At 41.2% G+C, this 26,098-nt stretch overlaps 2 protein-coding genes across 2 annotated transcripts; both read left to right on the top strand.

The window, feature by feature from the left end:
• The first annotated feature begins 7,594 nt into the window (after positions 1 to 7,594).
• mtmr9 (myotubularin related protein 9) lies at positions 7,595 to 17,199 on the top strand. The gene is made up of 11 exons (XM_084000493.1): positions 7,595 to 7,649; positions 8,028 to 8,212; positions 9,005 to 9,113; positions 9,227 to 9,352; positions 9,461 to 9,634; positions 9,750 to 9,967; positions 10,066 to 10,227; positions 10,663 to 10,804; positions 11,107 to 11,327; positions 11,526 to 11,677; positions 14,829 to 17,199. The coding sequence occupies exons 2-11, from the start codon at positions 8,031 to 8,033 to the stop codon at positions 14,990 to 14,992; spliced, it is 1,650 nt and encodes a 549-aa protein (XP_083856619.1). The 5' UTR covers positions 7,595 to 7,649; positions 8,028 to 8,030; the 3' UTR covers positions 14,993 to 17,199.
• A 2,481-nt stretch (positions 17,200 to 19,680) lies between these two features.
• Positions 19,681 to 25,482, top strand: tdh (L-threonine dehydrogenase). The gene is made up of 9 exons (XM_084000917.1): positions 19,681 to 19,852; positions 21,544 to 21,736; positions 22,053 to 22,095; positions 22,225 to 22,295; positions 22,829 to 22,978; positions 23,110 to 23,282; positions 23,400 to 23,490; positions 23,837 to 24,103; positions 24,273 to 25,482. The coding sequence occupies exons 2-9, from the start codon at positions 21,550 to 21,552 to the stop codon at positions 24,410 to 24,412; spliced, it is 1,122 nt and encodes a 373-aa protein (XP_083857043.1). The 5' UTR covers positions 19,681 to 19,852; positions 21,544 to 21,549; the 3' UTR covers positions 24,413 to 25,482.
• The last annotated feature ends 616 nt before the right edge of the window (positions 25,483 to 26,098 follow it).

The following is a 26,098-nucleotide window of genomic DNA, read 5'->3' as shown; positions in this document are numbered from 1 at the left end:
CGAGCCATAGGCGACCTCAAGACAGAATTAATCTATAGGTGAATCTATAGCTGTGTGGAATGGTTGCTAAGAGACATGTTGGGTTTTCTCTCCTTTCTGCAGATTTTTTTTTTCCCCCCAACAGCAAACAAGGGGTTAAGCATTTGCTGAAAAGTGACGATTTCCCCTCGGGTAGCATGTCCGCTGCCGGTTCAACAGCACAGTGATTAGACTGTGCCCACAGAGCTGCCTGCCATGCAGGGTCATAGCCAGGGAGAGATTGATTGGATCATGTCTGCCACAGCCGCGCTGCTCTGCTCTGCTCTGCCTGGACCAGGATTTGATGGGAGCTGTCCAGTGCTGAAATAGTGCTGAACCCAACACTTCTCCCTCTCTCTCTCTCATTGTCTGTTTCCTGTCTCTCACCAGTGGCGGAAAGTCACTATTTACTCAAGACCTGTAGCCCACTTAAACACAGACTTGTTGTGATTGAAGTAATTCAGTATAATTTAATGCTTAATATCTCTACATCATTCAATTCACGCTTCTGCACTTTTATCAATTGCTGAGTAATATTTTACAAACCATATACACTGAAAAATTCAATGCATTGTTGAAGATTCAAGCTGTCATCCCCACATTTTATAGCCTACATTTTTTAAATGGAGTAATATAACTGTTTGTTTTTCATGCTTTTCACATTCATTATCTGCCACTAACATAACCATTGTTTAATCAAGGGATCTGAACTAACATTTGTGAGGGATGTGAGTGTAGCAAGTGTTTTGAAATCTATTCCATGCTGTAAATCACTTCATTGTGGTTTCCAATGTTGAGTATTTCTTACACTAGTCTAGTATTTTTACATTTAAGAATTAATGTAAAATGCAAAGTAAAATGTAAAGTAGATTTTAGTTGGACTATTTATCTCCAGCAAGAAACACGGGGCCTTACAGTAAACTGCATTAGGCTTTAAAGGGGACATATTATGGAAATATCACTTTTTGAAGGCTCTTTAACATATATTTGGGTGTTTGTCTTGCCTTCCGGCCCCCAAAATGCGAGAATTGACAAAAAAAAATCTGTCATTTGCAGACTCCCTAGATTGAAATCCATGTGGTTTTATGAGCTGTTCCCTCAGATGTCTTCCTGTGATGTAACTAGCTTTCCAATTTGCATAACCGCACCCCTACCTGGTACCAGTACAAGGGGTGGGGGCAAGCAGTGGCTGATTTACATTTAAAGGTACAGGCTCTGAAACCAGCCGTTCTGAACAGGGCTGTTTTGAGTGGATGACAAGAGAGCCGTTATGTTTGCTCCTTGGGGTAATTTGACCACAGCATGTGACAGACATGTCTTGAAGATACCTGGGAACTAGGCTATTTTAATTTGTGGAAAAGGGGCATAATATGTCTCCTTTAAAGTAAAAAGAGCAGCATGGGTGTACAGAATGCCTCAAATGCAGACATAACGATTTCCCTGTTCCACAACAGAAAGGTGTGGGTGAGGATAGAGTAATGAGATTGCAAAGCCCTTTGGGGCAAATTGGTAATGTATGAGCAAAATGGATGAAACGTTAGTGTTTGACTTGGTTGTGATTATGACCACAACCAGTAGTCAAATGCATTCTTAACCAAACACAGTGAGGACAATTAGCTACTTTCCTCAAGGCCATGGCCTCGAGGCCCCTAAGACCAAAATGTCATACGGGCGATGTCACCATGAAATTGGACTTATCCTGCACAGCCTGGTAAAAACAAATGGCCACGAAACACACAAGAATCACAAAATGAAAGATATTACCCTGTGTACAAGGGAGCCAACGCTAAAACAACCCAACCACGACTATTGGCCCCATGGGGGGTCATCCCTATGTTCCCACAGCCCTATGTTCCCACAGCCTTATGTTCCCACATTTCTAACTTTTGTTGTCACTGAAAATTAGGCCCTATGTTCCCACACCCCTTTGGTCCCACCATTGGTTGTGTTTAGGCAATGAATAAAAGAGTTGGTTAAGTTTAGTAAAAAGACCCGGTAGAGGCTAGACAGGCCAGATAGATAGAGCCCAGATAGGTAGAGAGTCCAGTGGGAACATAGGGCCTAATTTTGAGAAAAATCTTAGAATTGTGGGAACATAGGGCTGTGGGAACATAAGGCTGTGGGAACATAGGCATGGACCCGCCCATGATAGCATCGTGATAAGCTCCAGTGCTCCACCATGTGTCAGCGACGCTAGCAAGACAGGTAGGCTAACTTAGCAAACAGGACGTTAACTAAAGGTCACTAATGAAAACAGACGTGTTAAGTTAGGTTAGCCTACTTACATATGGAGAAGGGCCGGGAGTTCTTTTTGGGTCAAGTTGCTCTTTAGCCGCAGATAGGACTCTTTATCGTAGTATCCATTGGAACTGGGACCAAACAAATGACACTGACGTTTAAAAAAAAAAAAAAAAAAAAAAAAAAGTTGTAGCTAAAACGGATGTTTTGGCGGCCCACCGATCCGCCGGTGGTCCCTGGTCAGTCTCGTCTGCCTCAGCTCTGGTCTCCAGAGAAGGAAACGTTGCATGGTTTCTTTCACCTGAAGGCTGCTTTCTTCACTTTTCGCACCGCAAAACCACGAAATAAAAAAGACGGATGTCGCCCAGTCTATGACGTCACCCACTAGTTTCTGAAGAGCAGTCGCATGCAACCTTTTACAGTCTATGCATGCAACAGAGCACTCTGGCATGCTTATAATACCTAGCTGCATGGGCAAAGGGGTGACTTGAGGCCAACAGGGAAATATAGCCTACTAAAAACTGCATTTCTTCAAATGACCACTTGAGGCAGACTCCAAAAACGAGTCACTTATAAGTTTTGGTCTCTACAACTCATTTACTCTTTCATGGGTCTACCATCTGTACCGATCTGTACTGGGGATGAATTTTTAAATCCACAAATTTCAGTTTTAATTTTAAGCTTTAAATGCTACAAGTTTGGGCCTTTTTGAGTGACAGCTGGATAAGCCTATGCCTAACAAGTATATTAGCTTGCATGTGGGCAGTGCCTGTGTGTTTATAGACCCTTTCAGAGAGTATAAACAAAGACAGGTGTGGCTCATTAGAAAACGCTCTTCTACACTAAATGGAATGGAGCCTTAATTAGTATTCTTGGTAACACCTGTCTTTGTTTATACTCTCTGAAAGGGTCTATTCAGGGTGGGAGGGCCAATAGTTATTGCAAGGAGGGAGTCACATGCACTAATATGCACACTGCTAAACAAAGCTAACAAAACAAAGAACCATAGTTTAATAATGCATTTTCCTTTAAGACCTTCCTATCATTTCATTGTTATATGAACCTTTGAATTGTTTTTCACCAATGACACTCATTTTGCCTGTACACTCTAAGCAATAGCCTACCATTAGATCAGTGAAATTGTTCCCTGACATTATTAATTCACTTAATTATCTCTAATTGGGTTCATTTGACCAGGTCTCCTCTGGTTTCATAATGAAACACCCACACATTTTTACCACTCATTCTAACACAGTTTACAATATGTAAAAACACTTTGTGTCACTATAATCAAAATTATCACAAGAACACTGTGTAGGCTACAGTGTTGTTGTCTAAAAAGTGTGTTATGTCCCAGCATGACTGTATGCAAATTAAAAAGGTTGCAGTTTGTGTTTTGGGGACTAGGACTTGTCATAGAAAATTGTTACACCTTTATCTGTCAAGGATGGTGAGCAGGCTGAGAGAAGAGTGTTTTTGTTTTAGAAATGCAGGAAAAGTCACTGTGATGCTGGATGAAAAGAATGAGGCCACAGCCGTTCCTTCGGGCCAGATAACATGGGAGGGGGAAAAAACTCTTTAAATGTGATTGAATGCACACAAGAGAGTATGGTTATGTGCAAGGGACTGGCACATCATAAAACCTGTTTCATCTGAGTAGCCTTCATTTCCTCTTCTTCCTCAGGGCTGTTAGGCCTCCACAGTGCCTTTAGAGCAGCACAGTAGATGCACACTCAGCTCTAATGTTCACAGGAGATGCTAGGCAGTTTAATTCAGACAAGGCCTGCAGCAGTAAAAACAATCAAATCAGATGACATCAATTTGAATTATAAAGCGTTTTTAAACCAATTTGTCACAGGCAGCATTACTGGGCAACAAACAGGCTCTTTTCTCTTTTAACTAAAAGAGAAACAAATCAGAGGCCTAATATGTGTGTGAGAAACAAAGAGAGTGGATGAATATTAAACCAGACTAAAATAATACAAAGAGGGACTAACAAGAAAAACTCAGCAGCCCTTGGAGGAAGCGGTCAGGATGAAAGCTGGGTGGGTGTGGAGCGATTTCCACCTATGAAGGAGGAATCTGCAGGGAGAAGGAGCAGTATAGCTATAGCCTCGAACAAGCTGTTCTCCAAATGTAAATCCTACATACCGTAGCCTACCGTGAGCAAAATGTTCAGGTGGAGCAAATCAATGATGTATTGAGGGCAAGGCTTTTTCATGTTTTGAAGTGTAATCAATGCAAGTGGCCCCCCCCCCCCCCCAAGTTCTGCCGCTGAGGCTTGTCAGTGTGTCAGGTTCTCCACAGTTTACAGCATATTAATACAGTTTACATTCATTTATAAAAACCAGCACAACTAATTGTTTTTTTAGACCATACTGACAATGCTGTATGATTCTGACCTCATGGTGACTTGTAGGTGACAATATTAAAAGACACTTGACAGTTGTTTTGAGAGGAAGACCTCGCTAATGCTGGTGACACTTGTCAAGTAAAAGTTGCTAATTTAGTGAGATATTATCGCTGTTAGCTATCCTGAACAACAACAGTGATAACTAGCTGTCACTCATTCTACCCCAGTTCTTTTGTTTGAGTGCGAAAACCTAAGGCAACAGATACAGTTGGCGTCTGCTTTGGTTTATGTTTAATTAAATTATCTCAGTTTGAGGCCTGTACACTGTTCCAATACTCTAACGAGGAGAGCGAAAAGAAAGAAAGAATAACGAGGAAAAGGAAATGAAAAGAAACCAGCTCTCCAAACATATGAAATTTTAATGACAGCAAATAGGCGAGCATATTGCTATGGCTTACACAATTTACAGCAGCATGTAGCATGAGCTATACATGCTAAATAATGCAAAGAATGTAATTAGTGATGAATCCATTGGGAGCTTTTGCATTTTTTCACAGCTTTTTTTTTTTTCCTTTGGTGTGTGAGGTGGTAACTGCAGCTGCAGCTGTAGTAGATGTGAGTCAGTAAAAACACCTCTTGTGAGAGACATGACAGAACAAATTTGACCATGCAAAACCTTAATAAAGTGAACACTGGCACTACGACAACCACTACAGGTAAATTCAAATAAAAATGATGATGGAGAAATGTATTGCTCTACCATTTCTCATATCAGATATATCATATTTTCTTATCTTGCAGAGGCAGTAGGACTACAGATGGAGCGAAATCAAAAAAGTTTCACAAAGAGTTGCTCAACAAATTTTGCACCCACCCATTATATCACCATTATTTTGCATGACGGAGTGTGCTGATTCACTGGACATGCCCAAAATAACAGAACAGCATCACATAAATAGGAATTCAAACAAACAACGTGCATTGGGAACAGCAGGTCAAAGGAAGAGAATGACTCATGGATGATGAGACATTGTCTTTATTGGAAATTGAATAAAATGCTGGGAGTGAGTAATGGTGTAGGTGTGGGTATAAACTGTCAGTCCCTAAAAATGTTCCAAACTTATCAATATATGTCAAAAAATGATCCATGATGTGATGCCGGCAAGAATGAGAACACAGCTCACTTGAGACAGATTTGGAAACTCAGTGATAACTTAATCACAGTTTGACAGTCAATGGCTGTAGTTACTCAGTTTTAGTTCATTATTGTGTTTATTCAGGAAAACGTACATTTTTGTTTGACAATTTAAGAATAATAATAGAGAGCTAAATGTGATTCCAGTGTAATCTCATTGAACATTCAGCTGCTGCCATAAAAGTAAACATTTTTTCCACTGAACCTTTTAATAACAGCTTAAGATTGTCTTAACTCCAACAGCAGCACATTTGTCTAAGCGCCCTGTTAAATAAAACATAGAAGTTAGGATCTGTTGTTTCCTGAGTAGGACTGTCAAGTGAATATTTGCTTTGAAAGCTTTTTTTCCCCGCATCACCTCGTCTTCTTTGGGAAAAGAAAATCCATAGCAAAGCATATTTTCCTCAGAGGAAGGAAGAAGGGCATCTATTTAGTTTGTAAAGCAAAGCTGGGTTTCACATTCAATTGAGCTCTGGCATCTACACAGCCCCTCTGTATGATGTGGGCTGGAAGGGCCCAGAGCAAGCCATCTATTTGTGAAGCCCAGACAGGCTGCAACTGAAGCAAGTACGCCGCTGATTTGCAATACATCACACACGCAGACACACACACACACACACACACACACACACACACACACACACACACACACACACACACACACACACACACACACACACAAACAAACACACACACACACACACACACACACACACACACACACACACACACACACACACACACACACACAGAGTCCTGACAAAGATGTTTCTAAAACAAAGGCACAGTATAGCCCCCGCCAAGCCATCTGCTCGCCTTCTTCTTCTTCTCTTTCCAAGCATGTTCACCTCTTTAGGGAGTCTCCCATTCAAGGTCTGTGTGTGTTCCTTTAGCTATGTGCTTTTAGATCTTGGCAGGCTAGGCCTCCTCCCTATACCCACACCTATGACATAGTCCTCAGGCAACAGCTTTTTCCTGCTGCATTTCCCTTTTTAAGAATAAACTCCCAGCTGCAGGGAAATTGTCTCTGTTATGATCTTTAAATCTCGGTTATCTCCACTTAGTACCCGATGTGTGAGTGTGTATTGTTTTCTCTGTTCCCTTGCTTATTCACTCAATGTCTGTGAAGCAGAAAGTGCAGTTTAATTAACTCAGACTTAAGTCTGCTGTAATCATGCAGAATCCGATTATAACAACCCCTGACATGTAACAATAACACCCACAAGTTCTTTTAACGCTAACACTTGATCCAGGCATTAAAGCAAGGTGATATTGAATTATACTGTGGCTCCATGTCACCATCTAGTGTCCCTTTCTAAACTGCAATTTAATTTGTCATACAGCAGGTGATGGATGGATGGAAGGATTTTTTTGTTTAATAGGCTAAACTAACAAATCCAGCAGAAAAAAATAGGCTATGTGTCGCCTATGTTTTCATTTTAATAAATAGCCTAAATGCCTCTGTGATCTCACTAATCATCCACTCTGAGGATACCACAGAAGCCTATGAGTATGAGGATTTATTTTGCTGGTCATGTACCATCTTTCCGTTTTGTTCCTTGTTGATTTTGCAAAATACAAACAAAAAACACACAAAAAACTTTTTTTTCCTTTTTTAATTATAAGTAAATTCCTCTTATATTTTATCATCCGACGACACTCAGACCGAAAAGTTCACAAATTTCATTTATTCTGCGCGTCGTTCAGTGAAGGAACAAACATGTAGTGAGCTCCCCTTATGCAAATCCGTCCTGAGCCGAGCGGCACGTCACTTGTTTCTAGTCGGCGTGTTTTTGTGTCCGTACCAGTCTCGCCCAGCAACAAAATAAACGGAAAGATAATCAGGTAATTGTGCTTTAACCTCCACGGAAAACGCACATTTTTTTGTGTTGTACATTTACAGAGCGCTTGGTTTTAACATTTCGACGTAACTTGGAAAAACATGAGGGACATTTTCTCAACGACTAATGCTCCTTTTTCTGCCACGATTAGCTCGCTAGCTACCTAGCATTAACGTTAGCCACTTCATTTCCTGGGTCGAGCTAACTGAGGCTAGATGACAGATGGCTACAGCTTTCACTACTTAAATATAAATGCACGTATGAATTGACATGTATGCTATATTAAAAGGGGCACAGTAGGGTGTCGGTTGCTCAGCGCTAGTAACTTCAGCTTATCAGCTAAGTGTGAGTGTTTCTCTGTGCCTTTGCTGACTGTTGTCAGGTCATGGAGTTTGCAGAGCTGATAAAGACACCCCGGGTGGACGGGGTTGTCCTGCACCGGCCTTTCATGCCCACCGTGGAGGGGACCCTGTGTCTGACCGGCCATCACCTCATCCTCTCGTCCAGACAGGACAACACGGAGGAGCTGTGGCTGCTCCATTCAAACATAGACTCCATAGAAAAGAGGTGATAAGCTTCTTATCAGCTATTGCTGCGATATTACATGTTTGTTCATAATCTTTGTGATGTCTACTTTGTTAAACTTTAGTTTCATTTGTTGTGCTTAAAAACTGGCCCTGACATTTATTAAAAGAAGCATTGATTAATACGTTTTTATTATTGTATTATTTCTTGATAAAATCTAGAGGCAAAGGGAGGAAACAGTGAAAGTACAGTTGTTGGTTTTTTTTTTTGCTGCGGTTGCACAAACTTTGATGTAACCTACCTGCACCAGATCTCGTTATTACGCAGCTGCAGTTTTTTTCACCCATTTTTACAGCTGAGAGAGGATGTGAAACTCTTGTGACAGGAAGTTTCAGTCTGACTGTGGGTTTTCACTGCAGTGAAACCGGCTGAGAATTTATTCAGTGCAGTTGAGGTGGATGCTGAACTGTGAACAGCACGGAGCATTACATGCTAGGATGTTGCTGTACAAAGTAATTGAAGGAAACTAATTCACTATCCTCTTCACATAACTATTTATTACTGAATTCCCCTGATTATAAAGTTTGTCATGACACAACATGATGGATTTAAAAAATCTCCTTAATACAGTGGCCCAAATGGTTAATATCAATGTGTTTTTGCATGCAATAACCCAGAGCACCTACAGAAAACACAACATTGAGAGAGCATGCAAACTCCTCACAGACAGTCAGTCTCAAAGGGTTTCACACCACGGTCTGGGTCTGCCTCATGACGCTTGCATCCTCAGTACTGTTCTTACCTTTTAAACTGATCCTTCAACTTGTCTTTCAGATTTGTGGGGTCTGTAGGAAGCATCATTGTCAAATGCAAAGACCTGAGGGTGATCCAGCTGGACATCCCTGGTATGGAGGAGTGTCTCAACATTGCTAGCTCTATTGAGGTAAAAAAAAACTTCTTGATACTGTCATTAACTGGTAAATGTTTACTTTTGACATTATTGCTTTAATTTCAGGTCAGATCAACCACATCATTTACCTTTTCTTGTTTCTTTAGGCTCTCTCCACACTTGATTCAGCCTCCTTGATGTACCCTTTCTTCTACCGGCCCATGTTTGACGTCATAGAAGACGGCTGGAGCTCTTTCCTTCCACAGGATGCCTTTAAAGATCTGGAGTCTATGGTATGTTCACGCTTCCAGACGAACACTTTCACACTTACATTCTCTCAATCCTCAGTGGTACTTGCCCTATAACTGTCCTTTAACCTGCCACCACTCCTTTTTTATCAGACTGATGAGTGGAGACTGAGTGAGGTAAACAAGGACTTCACCGTGTGTCCGTCATACCCCCCTCTAGTGGCGGTGCCCAAAGATATTGATGACGACACACTGAGAAAAGTAGCTACTTTCCGTCACAGTGGCCGTTTTCCAGTGCTCAGCTATTACCACAAAAAGAACGGCATGGTAAGCACAAGTCAGTTTATAATATGAGTCTGGCTGTTTCTGTTGCAAATTATTCTTTGAGGATTGTGTGATGACTGCTTGTACTGTCTCTACCCCAAATTATTTCCACTCTCAGGTGATGATGCGAGCGGGACAGCCTTTACCTGGAACCAACGGGCGACGGTGTAAGGAAGACGAGAAGCTGATAAACGCCACCCTGCGGCCGGGCAAACGCGGCTACATCATCGACACACGCACTATCAATGTCGCCCAGCAGGCCAAAGCTCGAGGTGGAGGATTTGAGTCGGAGGCTAACTATCCCCAGTGGAGGAGGATCCACAAGACCATTGAGAGGTGGGTCACCAGTGCCTCCATGAATGAGTTACACATACATTTATACTTTGTGCTTATGACATTTCTTTTAATATTGTGACATATCTGTTCATTTCTAGGGCTAACGTCCTCCAGGAGAGCCTGATTAAACTGGTGGAGGCGTGTAACGACCAGTCACACAGCATGGACCGCTGGTTAAGCAAGCTTGAGGCTTCCAGCTGGCAGAGTCACGTGAAGGAGATCCTCACCACTGCCTGTCTGGCTGCCCAGTGTATTGACAGGTCAGAGACCCAAGTTTGATTTGATGTTTTGCTATTTCAAGACCAAATAAAGTGTGTCCAAGCAAATTTCTGTCGGTACAATAAATAGTAATGTTGTATGAATTAAATTCAACCTTTATTCCCACACTGTACAGCCTACCCATAACATGGTACATACATTTAGTCAATTCATTTCTAATTTCTTTTTTTAAAATCTCTTTTTATTGAAAGTTTTTTAGAGATGGGGATATATATTTAGTTTCGAAGAGAAAAAAAGAAAAGTATTCTTCTATGTTAAATGTATCATGAAATTCTACCGATGGAAATTAGTTTGGACACACTTTATATTCCAAACATTGTGCTTTTCCAAATGCTGAGCCAGATTATTTCCTTGAAAATTCAGAAAACAGAAAAGCGAGTGACACTTTGAGAATCTGTACTGTGTATTTTTCTTAGGGAGGGAGCATCAGTGCTTGTTCATGGTACAGAAGGCATAGACTCCACCCTGCAAGTGACCTCCTTGGCTCAGATCATCCTTGATCCAGCCTGCAGGACCATCAGAGGCTTCCAGGGCCTGGTGGAGCGAGAGTGGCTCCAGGTGAGTGTCTGTGTGCTTTGAAGTGCAGCCCAAGTATCTAATTATCTCTGTGATAAAACTAAATAATGAGAACAACAAAAATCACTCTAATAAATAAGATGCTGTATATTTTGATACATTTTGTTATTTACGGGTTGGTCATTTTACGAACAATACTGATAAATATTAAATTACAAAAGCATTTCTCACTCTGTTAAAGCTGATATTCATAGATTTTAGCACAGCGATATGTCCATTTAGCATTTTAAAGCTCTTTGCATTCCCTCTGATGACCCCTTTCTCCTCTGTGACCACCAACCCAGTCGGGTCACCCATTCCAGCACCGTTGTGCCCAGTCGGCTTACTCCAATAGCAAGCCTCGCCAAGAAGCTCCCGTCTTCCTGCTCTTCCTGGACTGTGTGTGGCAGATCCTCCGTCAGTTCCCCTGCTCCTTTGAATTCAGCGAGAGCTTCCTGGTGCTGCTCTTCGAACACGCCTATGCCTCTCAATTTGGGACTTTCCTGGGCAGCAGTGCAGCCGAGAGGTAAGTCCGAAGTTCACTGAGCTCTGTCAGCCAACAGTATATCAACCATATGGTATTGATTTTGTGTTACATAGAAAAGAGAACATTTTTGCCGATGTATCAATCCCCAGATCTGTTTTAGTACAGGTACAACCCACTGAACCGTAGGCAGCCGTTATTCTTACTGTTTAACAGAACACTCTCTTACACTTTTCACAGAGCCAGGCTGTCTCTCCCTGAGAAGACTGTGTCCCTTTGGTCGTGGGTGAATCGGCCCCAGGAACTGGAGCGTCTCGTCAACCCGCTCTATGAGGCCAACAGTCTTGTCATCTGGCCCTCTGTGGCCCCTCAGAGTCTGCTGCTATGGGAAGGTGAGATTTACACTCACATGTACATATTTGGAATCTGAAGTGACTCACACGTGAGGGTCATCACTGAAGTTTCAGTTCAGTCAGACTACATACTTCTATTTATAGATAGATAGATAGATAGATAGATAGATAGATAGATAGATAGATAGATAGATAGATAGATAGATAGATAGATAGATAGATAGATAGATAGATAGATAGTCTTTATTACAGACTTGGGTCCATTATAAATAAAAGAAGACAATACAAAGACACATACTTCTAATAGATTCTAAAATCAAATTTAAGATTGAAAACACATTGCAATGACCTGAGACAAAGCCCTAAAACGTGAACTACTTTGTTATCATACATATAATAAATAGATGGACAGACCCACAACTGAAAATACCCACAATCAACTAATAAAACCACATGCGTACTTCCACCATGTGATGTAAAGACAGACTCAACCCTGAAACCCAGTCTGAGAACAGCTAATACCTTTAACCTTTAAAATTGCCAATATGTATACTACATGCTACACTGTATAACTATGGTTAAATTTTTAGCTCACATGGACATACCACTCTGTCACCAGAAGGGGGCATCATTCATTTCACCATTTGCACCATTGATAAACTTGGTGACCCTGTGGATTTCTAGAAAAATGTTGTTGAATGGAAAAAAACATCAGTCAACATTTACATTTGGCCTTGTATTTGCAAAATTGAAAGAGCCATGTAGACATTGATGCATTTTATTTCCAAAGGAAATTTGTCAGGGCAACAGCAAATCATTTGAGGTACAATAAACAGCACAGCATCCCAACACTGTTAGCACAAAGCACCATGCTCTGTACAGATGAACATTTAGCACAGAGAATTTCGGTTCAGTTTTTCTGATGTCCAACAGACTGATCAGACAGTTAGATTAACAAATTCATTTGTTCATTAAAATACTTGTTAGCTTGATGTAAAATACTGTTCAGACAAACCTCTGAGAATTTTCTAGCCTCTCTCAGTGGTGGACGTCCACTTCTGATCTCCCACCACATTGACGGTGTTACATGAAGAGGTCAAAGTCTGTATCTGGCCGTTCAGCTCGTATGACCTTCCGCTCTTCTGGCTGTTAGCGTCTTTACATTTTCAGCATTGCTCAGATTGATTCAGAGATACGTCAGTGATGTGTTTGTCCAACGTGTTTGTCTTAATATAGGCTGTACAGAAGGTTTCCTCTCTGACACCGGAGCTCCTTGGCACCGGACCGTGACAGTGACAGTACAAGTCATCAGCCCGCAGTCATATGCATGCTAATCTGGCACACTTTGACGCAACATGCTCTCATAGTACATATGCAGACTTAAGGCCTATATATGTAGGCTTTAATACTGTGGATGAACTGTTCATTACTAGGTAGTAGCAAACAAAAGGAGCAGCAATGGCTCCATGATGCACAAGAGACTGTGTGGGTGATGTACAATCAGTGCTGCTCTTCTCTCTCTCAGCAGCCTCTGTTGAGGTGCCCTTCAGCAAAGAACTTTTATCTCCATGTACCAGTGTGAGGCTGAGAGTGTATCAGGCTGCTGACTTTTCGAGGCAGTGCCACTCTAAAGACTTAGGCTTTTTTTTTTTTCTTGTAACTCATGGTCACTGTAAATCAAGGATCATAGGGAATTATTTAGATCTTACCCTAAGTATCTGCTGCTTAAAACGCATTTTACAAACCTTTCAGAAATTCTAAGGTATGAAATTACTTCTTTAAATGCATTAGATAAAATATTGAGTAAAAATGTGTTCTTTGAATTTTATTAATGAGCTTCGTTGGGAATGTGTTATGGGTTTTCCAGCACAAATTTAATGATGATTTAAAAAAAAAAAAAAAGTGAAATTGTTCAAATAAGAAGGATTGAGTTCACTTCGGTTCTTGTTGATTCGTTGATTTTAACTCCGGAGTCCCATCTATGCTTAAAGATGCTGAACCGCAAATCTACCCCAAAGCGAGGGGCGTTCATTCATAAAGAATAAAAGGGGGGAAAGGGGTCCAGACAGATAAAAGGTCACCAGGTTCAGTCATTTCTATGCGAGGGCGGGGCCCCCCCCTTCCTGCCTAAAGCCTTAGAGCTACACCCTCACTCTATATGAAGTGGAACATAAGAGAGCTGACTGAAGCACGTGAAATGCAAGAGTCATCCTGCTTACACAGCGCTTTCATAGAGAATGACGCACACAGGACCACCCATGGAAGTCAGAATCTCTAAAAGTTGACACTAATGAGGGCTGATGGCTTGTACCAAAAATATATAGAAAATAAATCTAGACTCATAAGTTGCTGTGTTTTATGAGGTTTCGCACCAGTACAAAGCAGTGTGACTATAAAGGTTTCATGCCCTACTGCTGGAAAATTTGAGAGGGAGTTTATTATACAGCTCCCTTTACTGTGCAATCCTGCCAGTAATGCCTGTGTCATATAGGGACACACATCCTCCCCCTCTCCCATGTCATGCTATTTGTGCCACCCAGGCGCTCAGAGGAATTTTGTTACCTACTGACCTGGAATCAGAAAGTGTCATTTCTAATTTGCAAGCTAAATAAATCTACAGCAATCAAGCAGCATTAGGATTGGACAGTTATTGTTATAAACTTCTCTGAATTAAATGTATCTTTTTTTGATTTCTGTCATGGACTCTTCTCACTGTTATATAAATATCAATAAACATAACAAAAATAATTGAGATGTCAGTAGTCGGTGACGTAACAGACACTTAGGCCAAGTTGCATGCCATGAATAACTGTTATCTACTTTTACTATGAGGAGGCTCAGGTCATTTGATACGCCGGCCCTTATTATAACAAACAAGTCACGTCGACACTGTGTTGCACATCCCAGACATACAGCACATCTCTGTGGTCACACTTGTCCTTCCAGTCCATCATCTCCACACCTTCCTCTGCCAAAATACTCAATCCATGTGAGAGCAATGCACACAATCAGTGCTCTGGTTTGTTTATGCTAATATGTATGCTGCTGATCATAGTTGTTTCAACTGTTTCTGTTGTGTGTTGGAGCTGCGTGAACTGCGGCTGCAGTGTAAATAACAGAATAGTAAACAGAAGCCACTTCCTTGTGCTCCTTGATTTACAGTTCGACTCTTCCTCTTCTTCTGTTACAGGAGTGTTCCTTCGCTGGAACCGCTCCTCCAAGTGTTTCGATGAAGCCTATGAGGAAATGGTCCATATAATTGAATACAACAAGGAACTACAGAACAAAGTAAACAGCCTCCGCAGGCAGCTGGCTCAGCTGGAGACCGAAGATCCCCTGCTGCAAACACCATAGGTAAAAGAGTAACGAAGATGCAACAGGAGGGGAGTTGAAAGACAGAGGTAGAAAATGAGGAGATTTAACTACATATAAAAACAGATCACAGTCAGCCCATTAGCTATTAATTGTTTTATATTTTTTGTCTCCTGCACAGATGAAAAATGAAATGAAATTGATCCTATATTTACATTAATGTCAAAATCAACCCGTCTTTTAGTTAGTTCGAAATCCGGTTTTCTTTACAAAACCAACATGGCTTAATTGTCACATAGAAGCTAAATAGGAATGAGAGGGAAACATGTAAAAACAGAACAAAGAAAAAACACTGCCAGTTGTTCCTCAGAGAGTGCTGCTAAAAGCCAAACATCATCTCACTCAGACATGATGTGGATGTACAGAAAACAGTTGAATTTTTCCTATCGCTTCATTTCACAGTCACTTCCTCGAACTGTGATTCATTTACATGCACAACGCTGAGCGAGTGAGGTCATTTTCTCCCCAAAACTGCACATTGGACTCTTCTGTGTATTAGTTGGCATTCGTGTTGTTGAGGAATGAGATGCGGGGGCATCTGATGAGCAGCCGGTCCTTCATAAACAGTGTGTAGACGTTCACATGCTACAGGGTACATACCAAACAGCCTGCTGAATGTATATGTCTCTAAAGCACTGCAGAGTAACTATGGCAACATATAGGGTGCTATAAGGCAGCATGTAACCTTGCTGCACGCTAGGATGATATAAGATGCGTAGGTAGGGTCAGCACCTTCTGTACTCTACATATCCTGATTGTTGCATCTTTGTCGGGTCATTTACTTGAAGTTGACATTCCAGTTAATAACAGAGTCTAATTAATAACACCAAAAGATTTATTTAATGAAACCTCATCCATCAGTTTCAAATTATATTGTGCATAATAATAATAAACTATTAACAAGTGTGGGAGCATGATGTGGAAGCATTTATGTAATGATCATGTGATGGTGGTGTTGTCATGGTTATGGCAACATGGCATGACAGCGTTAATCACATGCAGGTTTGTCTGAGTAACGTGAGAAACTGCTTTAGAGACCCGTTTATATTTTAGTAACTAAAGTTATATGATAGTTGTCATGTTCATATACATTATGAATCAAATGCACATCTGCTCTTCTGTGGTATAGCATTCAAAACCACTGCACTTTCTACGTAGGGCATTTCAATGACTTGATATGAATATACTCTTATGTGTGAAGCCATTATAGTAAACCACAATATCAAATAATACTCTTCTAAGTACAATTCCTGCAATTAACATTATTCTTTTTGATGAGATTCACCAGTGGTTGCCATAGTAGACAGTTATTATCTAAATAATATAAAATATTTAAATCAATAGGCTATATGTCAATAAATCCATCTTATGATACTCAAACTTGTTATGTTCACTCGAAGTCTGTGCAGAACAAAAAGACGTCGCAGGAGATGTATCCTCACCGTTAACTTATCTATTAAAAAACAATTTTTGTTACTAACCTTGAACTCATCGTAGACAAAGTGGGGTCAGGAAAACCATGTTCTAAACCTTTAATTGATAAAGAAGCATCTAAATATGCTCTAAACAACTTCACCTGAGTTCTCTTTGCAACATGGTATTAAAGGTCATCCTTCACTATTGTCCATGGTGAGTTAACTTAGCCTAGTGCTATGAAGAAAACTTAATGCTGCCCTGTAAATGCATTCTTTAGATAACATTTCTCCACTTATCTCCTCACATTTCATAGATTTTGCTTGATAGAGTAAATAATGTTATAATCACACTAACCAGAACTGATTCCAGCCACTACAGAAAACTGCTTTGTAAAGGGAATGTTTACATGTATATTTCATGCCTGCACTATGTACATTGTCTCCTTCAGCCAAAAAGAGACACCTTACCTTGATGCTTTCTGTGTGCATGAACAGAACAATGAGTCTCGCCGAGGTAACGGTGTCATTTTAAGGTGATACAAAAAAAAAAATGCTTTTGCGTTCCTCAAATGCTTGTTGCTTTGTCGCAACAGTCAACACAACTCTTAAAGATTATCAGCACTGTTGATGAGCAATGTTTTTCTCTGTTGTTGTCGGTGCACTTTTCAACTTTGTGCAAAGCCTTACTGTAAAATGAAAATTCAAAATGAACATTTAATTTTTTTTTGTCTGTAAAATTATATGATCGCTTAAATGATGATTATTATTTTTAAGTTTCCAAAACATTAAAAAATAATGGCACAAATGTGTTTGATTTTGTCATTGATTCGGTGAGTTATTGTGAACACAGCAAAATTGGCGTAATTCAAAGTCATTAGTTTAATTTTTTTTCTTGTCCTTAAATAATAAAATAATAATTAAATTAACTTAACTTCTGTAGTCGTATAGCTAGTCCTAACCTTTAAAGCTGCACTTGATGTTTACATATAGGCGGCAGATCAAATAACCATGTGATGTGAAAGCTATCTTTCCTCTATAGAGTGGCTGGTGACGTGCCATTCAATTTTCCTATACCCCATAAAGCTCGCTCAGTGATTAGTAAACAGCACCCCTGCACACTTCACAAAATGTGTTACCATGGCTGTGACGAAACCATCATCTAATCAGGTGCATGGGGAATAAATAGCCCAAGATCAGCTGCCTCATGGAGGCATGTGATGGCAGCCAGTGTTTACAGTGGTACCATACAGCCGGCACTCCTCCCGCATCGTCCTTACGGCCTTGCATCTGTCACGACTCTGATTTCGTGGCCTAAACCTTTGATTTACTTACCTAGGTAGGGTTGAGGGGGAAAAAAAGAGGGATTGTGTTACTCTCTGAAATAATAGTACTGGATTTCATCAAACTTTTGATGCCTTTTCAGTTGGCACATTGAGTGAGAACTGAGCGTCATCTCACAGTTATCAGGTGTCGTTATACTGGCTGGGGATGAAGGATAGAGGACCTGGGTTACCCAAGTTCATCTGCCTGAGAGAGAAAAAAATAATGATTTTCATAACCGCAGTGTTATCTCAGTTTTCCTTGTCCTAGTTTTTTTTTTTTTTTTTTTTTTTTTTTTTTAGAAAAAGTGTGTCAGTTTACAGATCAACTTGTTTTCAAGTTGGTTGTTTCCTTCCCCCCGGTGATGACTGGCAGGGGGGGGTGTGCTCCTGTCCACCACTCACAAGCCGGCACTGATCCTAAGCCCACCCTTTGCTTGCCCCACTCGGACCCCTCCTCTGTGGACCTCCTCTATCTAATGCAAACAAACGTCAAAGTCAAACAGAGGATGTGTGTACATGCTCGCATCATACCTTCACCCATCAGCCACCTGGAAAACATGAATGGATCCCGTTGCATTCAAATCAAAGGGGCCGTTGAGCCTGCATCACTTCCACAATGATTCAATTATCCAATCATTAGTGTTTGATTACAATGCTGCTTCAAGTTTGTCCTTTGTTTTGAGTCCAGCTACTTTTAAATTACTCATCATCTCTTCTCAGTATTTATATAGGCCTTGCAGTATCTCGAAACACGTGAGCTCATTTGTTTCAGTGGTTATTTGTTTTTGATGACGTTCTTGATGTGAGGACGTGAAGCTTGTCTGTTGTAGGATGACACATTATAGTCTGCAGTCGATCTAACGTGCAGTAGTAATGATGCAGTTTATAACGTGTGCAAAAGCATCTACAAAGACTGTGTCGTCAAATGCTCAAACCCACAGGACTATGTTATATTCAAAATCCCTAAATCTTCAAAGAAAACAAATGCAACGATCATTTGCAGGAAAACAATGCCTCAGGAATTTTATGAAATTGAGACGCTAGAGAACAGAGTCTGAAAGGTTCAGAGACTGGGGACCCATGGGACCTCAAACCCTGCAGGTTGCAATTCATCTCTGATGCTTGAAACTGAAACCGTAATAAATAAATATGTACTACTTTTGTTGTCAAACCTAACTAAACATTAGATGAGTTTCAGACATGAAGTTTGATTCTGTACACTGTAGCAATAGCATGCTTAAAAATACACAAAGGGCTTTTGCAAAGTGTTCAGACTCCACTGAAGTCAATTATGTAACATTTTGTAATGTTGCAGCTTCATGTTACAATAAAACACCAATCATTTTCCCCCCACACAAAACTCAAATCAATGTGTAGGAACAGCTCCGAGATATCTAGATTAAGAGAAATTGAGCACATTTATCTCAAAAATATTCATAAATTTGCTTATAATAAACAAATACATACATACAATTCTGTTTTGCTGTGTGATTTTGGGGGTATTGAATGTTGGTGAGAGACCAAATTAATTTATATGATCTTGACATATGAAAATAAGTGAGTTTGTAGATATTTACTAGTACTATACTCTCAATTGAGACTAAAAACAAACGCCCTGGGAGCCAGGGAATGATCTAGACTTTGATAACACCCATAGCCAGACCCCATGGTCACATGATTTCATGAATGTGTGTAGAGATAGTTTCTTTTTTTTTTTGGAGCACGTGTTAAACCCTGCTGGTCTTAAATTTAACCTGCAGTGAATGGACGTTTACACTGTCTTTAAGACCAAGCTGAGCTGAGCCGAGCTGGGTCGCAGGGTGTTGGTGGTGGTGGGTGTCGGTGACGCTCTGTGGGAGTGGTCTGTGAAGGAGGACCGCACCTCCGGGACTCCACCAATCCGAGGGAAAAGCCGGCTTCCTGTGAAACCAGATGGTCGCTGATATATAGCTTGAAGAAGCAGCTGATGCAACACTGGACGGAGATAACACAGACAGGTCAGAGAAGCTGCAGCTCAGCAACAGGAGGAAGCCGCATCATCTCACTCTCATAGAGCCCGTCAGACAGGAGCTTTGTCTGCCTTTACTCCCCTCACATCAACCGGTGAGTGAACCGCTTCCGTTACATTTCCTGGATTCATCCGCGCACACGTGGAAACTGAATTAAATGAATTGTTTAATTGTTTAATCTCAATTACCGAAACGCACAATAGTGATCGTTGCTGCAGTGAACACGTGCTGCTTTTACGACCCTCACCCTCTGATATATATATATATATACAGTATATATTATTTTTATTTATCTATTTATTTAGCCAAATCGGAGACCCTCTTTATTGATAGGCCTACTAAGGATCAGTCTGCTACAGTCTGAACAGAAACGTGTGGTGCCAAGGCGGCTTCACTCCGGCGCACTGGCCTGCTTTCACTTGGATCAGTGCCAGTCACAGTCTGCGCTCCATCTCACATCTTTCTTTCTTTTTTGTCAGCATCTTAAACGTCTCCATCATGTGGGGAAGCAGCTAAAATGACAGAGTGCAGAGATCCAGTCACTATAAGGAGCTGAATTACAGACATACTGTATAGTTCACCGTGACGTGCCGAATCAGCACAGGAGGGGGGGCAGCTCCGACTCGGGGCCCCTCCACTCAAGCTGCTTACGTGGTGCGCACGTACAACCCGTGTTGGCACAACAGTGAACGCACATGCCGTGATGAGCGTGGCAATCGAGATGGATCAGAAGCCACAGTAGTCAAGTTACTTTTTTTCACTTTTTTATTCGTACCTATAAATTCATTTTCCCTTTCATAATAGGAATTTTGTGCAGTGTATATGATTATTTTTTTTTTTTTTTTTTACTCCAAATGAGAATTTCACTATAAAGTTTAGAGATGACCCGGGTCGTTTTCTAAAACCGCACGTGTCAAAATGATTTCCAAACCCCGTCCCTGTGACAGTCGACCTGATCTTGACACTGTTGTTTGCTGTACGCCCTCCCCTCCTGATTGGTCGTCGTTGAAGGCAGGGCAGTATAAATACTCTCCACTTATTCAATTCCTTCCTTTTTTTGGAAGCTGCCTACTACCTCGGTAAGTTCACTTCCCTATACATGCATTTACGCGGAGGTTGATGGCGGATAAGTGATGAATAAATGGAAAAACTTACCATCGGACAGCGTTTTACGAGAATAAACCTGCAATTCGCGGCGAGGACCTTAAAATAAACAGTGGGTGTAGTTTATAGAGCTGCTGCCGTTGCGCTGGGATCATGTTCCATATGTTCTGTACTCTCACGGAGACGCACGATCACACTATTGTCCGATGAAAGTTTTGTAACCAGGCTGTGTGAGCACAAGGCGGAGGATAAAATCTTTTTGTTGCTATGCGCTGGAGGGTCTACTGGACAACAATAGTCTGTCATTTGCATCAACACAAAGCCCAACACTTTTTTTTTGTATTTTGCCTCACAAGCTCTTTGCAGCGTCTAACTGCAGACAGAGCGGTAGTATTTGCCACTGTCTGTGTCTCTTGGCACCTGGGCTTTGGAGAGGAGCCCAGATCTATTGACACAGATCTTCATGCTTTGGCCCAGAAAGTATACTAAGAGATAACAGCAGTCAGTTCAAATGTCAACTCAAAAGTGACACACAATGAACTTGTGGAACTTACTGAATAGAAAATTGAAGGCTTCTCCTTTTTTTTTTTTTTTTTTAAGGGGGTAAAAACTTTTTTTTTTACTAATGCTTCTGCAGTTTATTACCCCCAAAGATTAAACACATTCTTCATTTCTTGCAGGTAACCAACATGGCTGTCATGAAAACACTCAGCAAGGTGGCCAAGCAGGCCCTGCTCAGCACCCCCGGGTGCGGCTGCCAGCCCCTAACGGTGGCTGTACGCAACATCAGCTTCTCCCCTCGCCAGGTGACGTCTGATGCCAGCTTCCACTCTGTGTCCTTCTCAGAGACAGACCACCCCAAGGTGCTCATTACAGGTACGCAGCATTTATTTTTGACTACAACAGAAGAGAGCATTGCCTGGCAGCATTTTTTTTAAGTGTGGCACTTCAATAGAGGATAATGTATTTAAGTCAGCAGCTCTAGGAGGATTGGAGAGCTGCAGGTTTCCTAACAGGTTTGGCAGTGAGAGCAGAATGAGATGTCAGTTTTTGAAAACAAGATGTAGACATCAAGCACTGTGACCTTTATTCTTCTTAGGGCCCGCTTACAGTCTCTATGGAAACCAGTGCGGATGAGTATTAGCTGCCGCTGATTTAATACGTTTCTCTCTCTTCTTCCGTCTAATGGCAGGTGGCCTTGGTCAGCTCGGGGTGGGGCTCGCCAAACTGCTGAGGTGAGACTTCTAATTTGTCTTGGCACAGACTTTGCAACAGGCAATCAGTAGTCAGACGTCATTGTAACAATGTGAGAATGGTTTTTGGTGCATTTTCAAGATGTTTAACCTGGTTTTCCTACCTCACAGGAAGAGGTTTGGCAAGAACAACGTGATTCTGTCTGACATCAGGAAACCTCCAAGCAACGTTTTCCACAGCGGTGAGTAAACCATATGAAGAACTGAGTTTGGCTCCAATGCGTTTTAAATATTTAGTTTCAACATATGTGCTTTTGTGCAAGACTACATTACGAGTGTTCAGCCTCCCCTTTGTTTGTTCACATGAAGGAGCTCAGAGTTCCTCAATACCACAGGCATTTAACATTTCCGATGTTTGGCAATCCAGGGCAGGCAGAGGTGATGAAACCTGTTTAGAAATATTCAAGTTGTTTGTTCCTGCCTGAAATGAGCCAATGAAGAACATCACTTCCAGTTCATATAGATTTTCTTTTATTTCTGCCCAGGAGTAGTTTACATTTTTCTGATTTATCAAAAGATCTAGTGAACGTAGCCTTCATCTGAGCTCTTAGGATATCAGAGGGGAAACTGAACAAATTGAACATGGAGAGAATAAAACATTTAGAGTGATATTAGTGAATTAATTTAAAAGACAACTGAATGTGATGCGGATTAATATAGAATAGAATGTGTGTATATATAAGATAACTCAAACTGTTGTTTTTATCGCCATCAGGCCCCTTCATCTACTCAGACATCCTGGACTACAAGAACCTGCGGGAAATTGTAGTGAACAACCGCATCACTTGGCTGGTTCACTACAGTGCTCTCCTCAGCGCCGTCGGAGAGGCCAACGTAGCCCTGGCACGTTCTGTCAACATCACCGGTGAGTGAAATTACAGTATAATTCAGTTCAGTGGCAAGTCAATACATCAACATTATTGTTCCCTTAAATACCACATTTAGGTGTGGAATGTCTTTTTTAATTTGAATGTTTATTTGTTTTTTGCTTTTTAGGGCTTCACAACATCCTGGACATCGCAGCAGAGCACGGCCTGCGTCTCTTTGTCCCCAGCACCATTGGTGCCTTTGGCCCCACTTCACCTCGTAACCCTACGCCAGATCTCTGTGTGCAGAGACCACGCACAATCTATGGTGTTTCCAAAGTCCACGCAGAGCTGATGGGAGAGGTGAGATATTTAGAGATATTTACATCTTTTTATCTAAGAACCCAACGGAAATCTAAAAAAAAAAGGGATTGAGGAAAAAGAGATTTAATCAAAAATGTATTTCCTCTTCTGCCACAGTACTACCACCACCGCTATGGTCTGGATTTCCGCTGTCTCCGATACCCAGGAATCATCTCTGCTGACTCCATGCCTGGAGGTGGTACAACAGGTGAGAGAGATGAAATTCAGATGTTATACAAGGTTTCAATTTTAATGATGTCTATTCCTGTACCCCTCCTGCCATGTCACAAGTCTGTTATGTAACTGACTTATTCCAGAGTTGTTGTGACTTGCTTGTATTTTTAGGCCAGGAGATAACCCGATGCACACATGTCCATGCGCTATGCCCATATTTTCACTGAATAGCCACCACACCCACATACTACATCCAAACTCTGCTCCTTGTTGTCGTCACTTTTTTAAATAGCTGTGGTTGCTAAATATAATAATGAAAAATATAAGGTGTTGCACTTCACTGGTGCAATATTAACGTCTCTTTTTCCGTTTCTGACCAGACTACGCCGTCCAGATTTTCCACGACGCCATCAAAAGCGGAAAGTTTGAGTGCAACTTGAAACACGACACGCGGCTGCCCATGATGTACATCGACGACTGCCTCCGCGCCACGCTGGAGGTGATGGAGGCGCCGGCCGACACCCTGAGCATGAGGACCTACAACATCAACGCCATGAGCTTCACCCCCGAGGAGCTGGCTCAGGAGCTCCAGAAGCAGATGCCACTGGATGTCTCATATGATGTGGACCCAGTCAGGCAGGCGATTGGTTAGTCAACTTTTTGTTAATTTGTTTGTGATTAGCCAAAATGTTGTTAAACAGGAAGTCAATTACAGCAGGCACCGCCTCTTCATGCCAGATAGATGAGTAATAAACCTCAATCCAACATGTTGCTTTTGTAAATAACATCCTTTGTCTCTTGTCTCCTCCTCCACAGCTGACAGTTGGCCAATGAACTTCGACGACTGCAACGCACGGAATGACTGGGGCTGGAAACACGACTATGATCTCCCAGAGCTCGTCCAGACAATGCTCAACTACTTTGGCGCAGAAACACGCATGGCTCGTGCCAACTGAGGGCAGCGCGACATCAGTTCTTTGTACATAATGTATAGACTGACCAAAGGGAATAGAGGAACGTTGGCCCATTCAGGGTCGTTCTCTCGCTTCTCTCTGTAAAATCAGAAGGGCTCTGCTTACCTGGCACAAGGCTATCATGTCTCTAGAACGAAAAAGGTCAGCGCGGGCACGACAATCCTCCCCCGCCTCCTGTCTGTCTACTCCTGGTGTGCTCTCTTTGCCCTTTTTTCTGCTCAGAGATTTGGGCGAAGAGCATACTGTTGTAAGAAGTGTCGGGGATATCAAAAAGTGGCCAGTGAAAACTTGTTTGGTATTTACAAAAAAAACACAAAAAACCAACAAAAAAAAAGGAAAAAGGGATGACTTGCATGTTAATGAATAGCGCAAACTTTTGCAATGTTTTCTGGGCAAAAAATCAAGGGAATGTTGCATTGTGTCTTTCTGAGCATTTCTACCAGTTTTTCATCGTAAAATCCAAATCAGTCAAGGTTTTGTCTGCGAAATTTCCGTGGGTTTCAAGTGTTCAGGGACTGAAGCTCATGGGGCAAAAATCAAGTAACTTTGGATTTAAAGGGTTATTCAAATACACAAGTTGTGTCCTTTGCACTTTAGATGGAACTCTATCGTTAAATTACTGACAAGTAAAATGAGCCTGTATGGGCAATTTTTCTGATACAGTATATCTGTATTTTTGAGCAATGCGGAGCGATAATTCTTAAGAATTGTTCTTCTGTTTATTCCACGTAACATTATTTATTGTTTGGTGTTAAATGTGTGGGAGCTTCATTAAGTGAAAGCATTTCTTAACACTTTTTTTCTACGCGTTTCTGTCCACTTTTATGTTACTTTTTTTTCATTAACTCTGTGGGATTTATTTTGACATTTAAAAAGGGAAATGTGACTCACTACATCACATTTACGTTTAGCCACATTTGGTGGTATTTTTTCTGTATTTCAACCTTATGTAAAATAAATGTGGAAACTGGTTTATATGTAAAAGTCCTAGCTAGGTCTGTCTGCCTTTTCAGTTACACAACAAGCTTTAACAATTAAAACTTTTCCACATATTTCTGCCTGTTTCTGTGGTTTCCTTCTTTCACACCTTTCGTAACATGGAGGCAATTTAATCTCTCAGTAGATTATCTTATCTAAACAAAACACGCAGGTTGTTGCCTCGGGTTTGACCCTCTGTCTGGCAGAGTGTGCCATAGCAAATATTTTTTTGAGTATGACCTGTTCTGAGTCAAACTGAAAAATTCTGTGACTGTGAAGTGAAAGATTTGAACTTCCTTTTTGTTTCAAAGCCGTATGAAAGTGCCAAGCGGTCACACTGAGTGTCAGTTACACAAGCTGCTGAGCATTAGATATCACTTACAATATTCCTGGCAGTGTAGAACCATCAGCAAACAAGATCCACTGGAGCGTGCATTTAGTGATCCTAATGGTCACTCTGTGGAGTAACGCTTATTATATAATGCAGTGACCTGCAGAGACGCCTCCAAAAATAAAATGGTCACGTTCAACTCAGATTTTTTTATTGATCTAACTATAGTAATTATTGTCAGCAAAGAAAATGGTTGCATTACATTTTTAGCATTACTCAAACAAGTTGATACTTGTTTCGGTACTTCCCTGTTTGCAAAGATGATTATACATATAGATGAATAAGGTGATACAGTAAAG

The sequence above is a fragment of the Trachurus trachurus genome (assembly GCF_905171665.1).
Source record: "Trachurus trachurus genome assembly, chromosome: 24".
In the NCBI taxonomy this organism is placed as follows: Eukaryota; Metazoa; Chordata; class Actinopteri; order Carangiformes; family Carangidae; genus Trachurus; species Trachurus trachurus.
This window is presented reverse-complemented; position numbering and strand designations above follow the sequence as displayed.

Excerpts from the sequence above, each read along its gene's own strand:
- mtmr9 (XM_084000493.1), top strand. The coding sequence starts at position 8,031 with ATGGAGTTTGCAGAGCTGATAAAGACACCCCGGGTGGACGGGGTTGTC. Across the intron at positions 9,353-9,460 it reads TTAAAGATCTGGAGTCTATG|ACTGATGAGTGGAGACTGAG; the intron begins GTATGTTCACGC and ends CTTTTTTATCAG. Across the intron at positions 11,678-14,828 it reads GAGTCTGCTGCTATGGGAAG|GAGTGTTCCTTCGCTGGAAC; the intron begins GTGAGATTTACA and ends CTTCTGTTACAG.
- tdh (XM_084000917.1), top strand. The coding sequence starts at position 21,550 with ATGGCTGTCATGAAAACACTCAGCAAGGTGGCCAAGCAGGCCCTGCTC. Across the intron at positions 21,737-22,052 it reads CCCCAAGGTGCTCATTACAG|GTGGCCTTGGTCAGCTCGGG; the intron begins GTACGCAGCATT and ends GTCTAATGGCAG. Across the intron at positions 23,283-23,399 it reads ACGCAGAGCTGATGGGAGAG|TACTACCACCACCGCTATGG; the intron begins GTGAGATATTTA and ends CTTCTGCCACAG.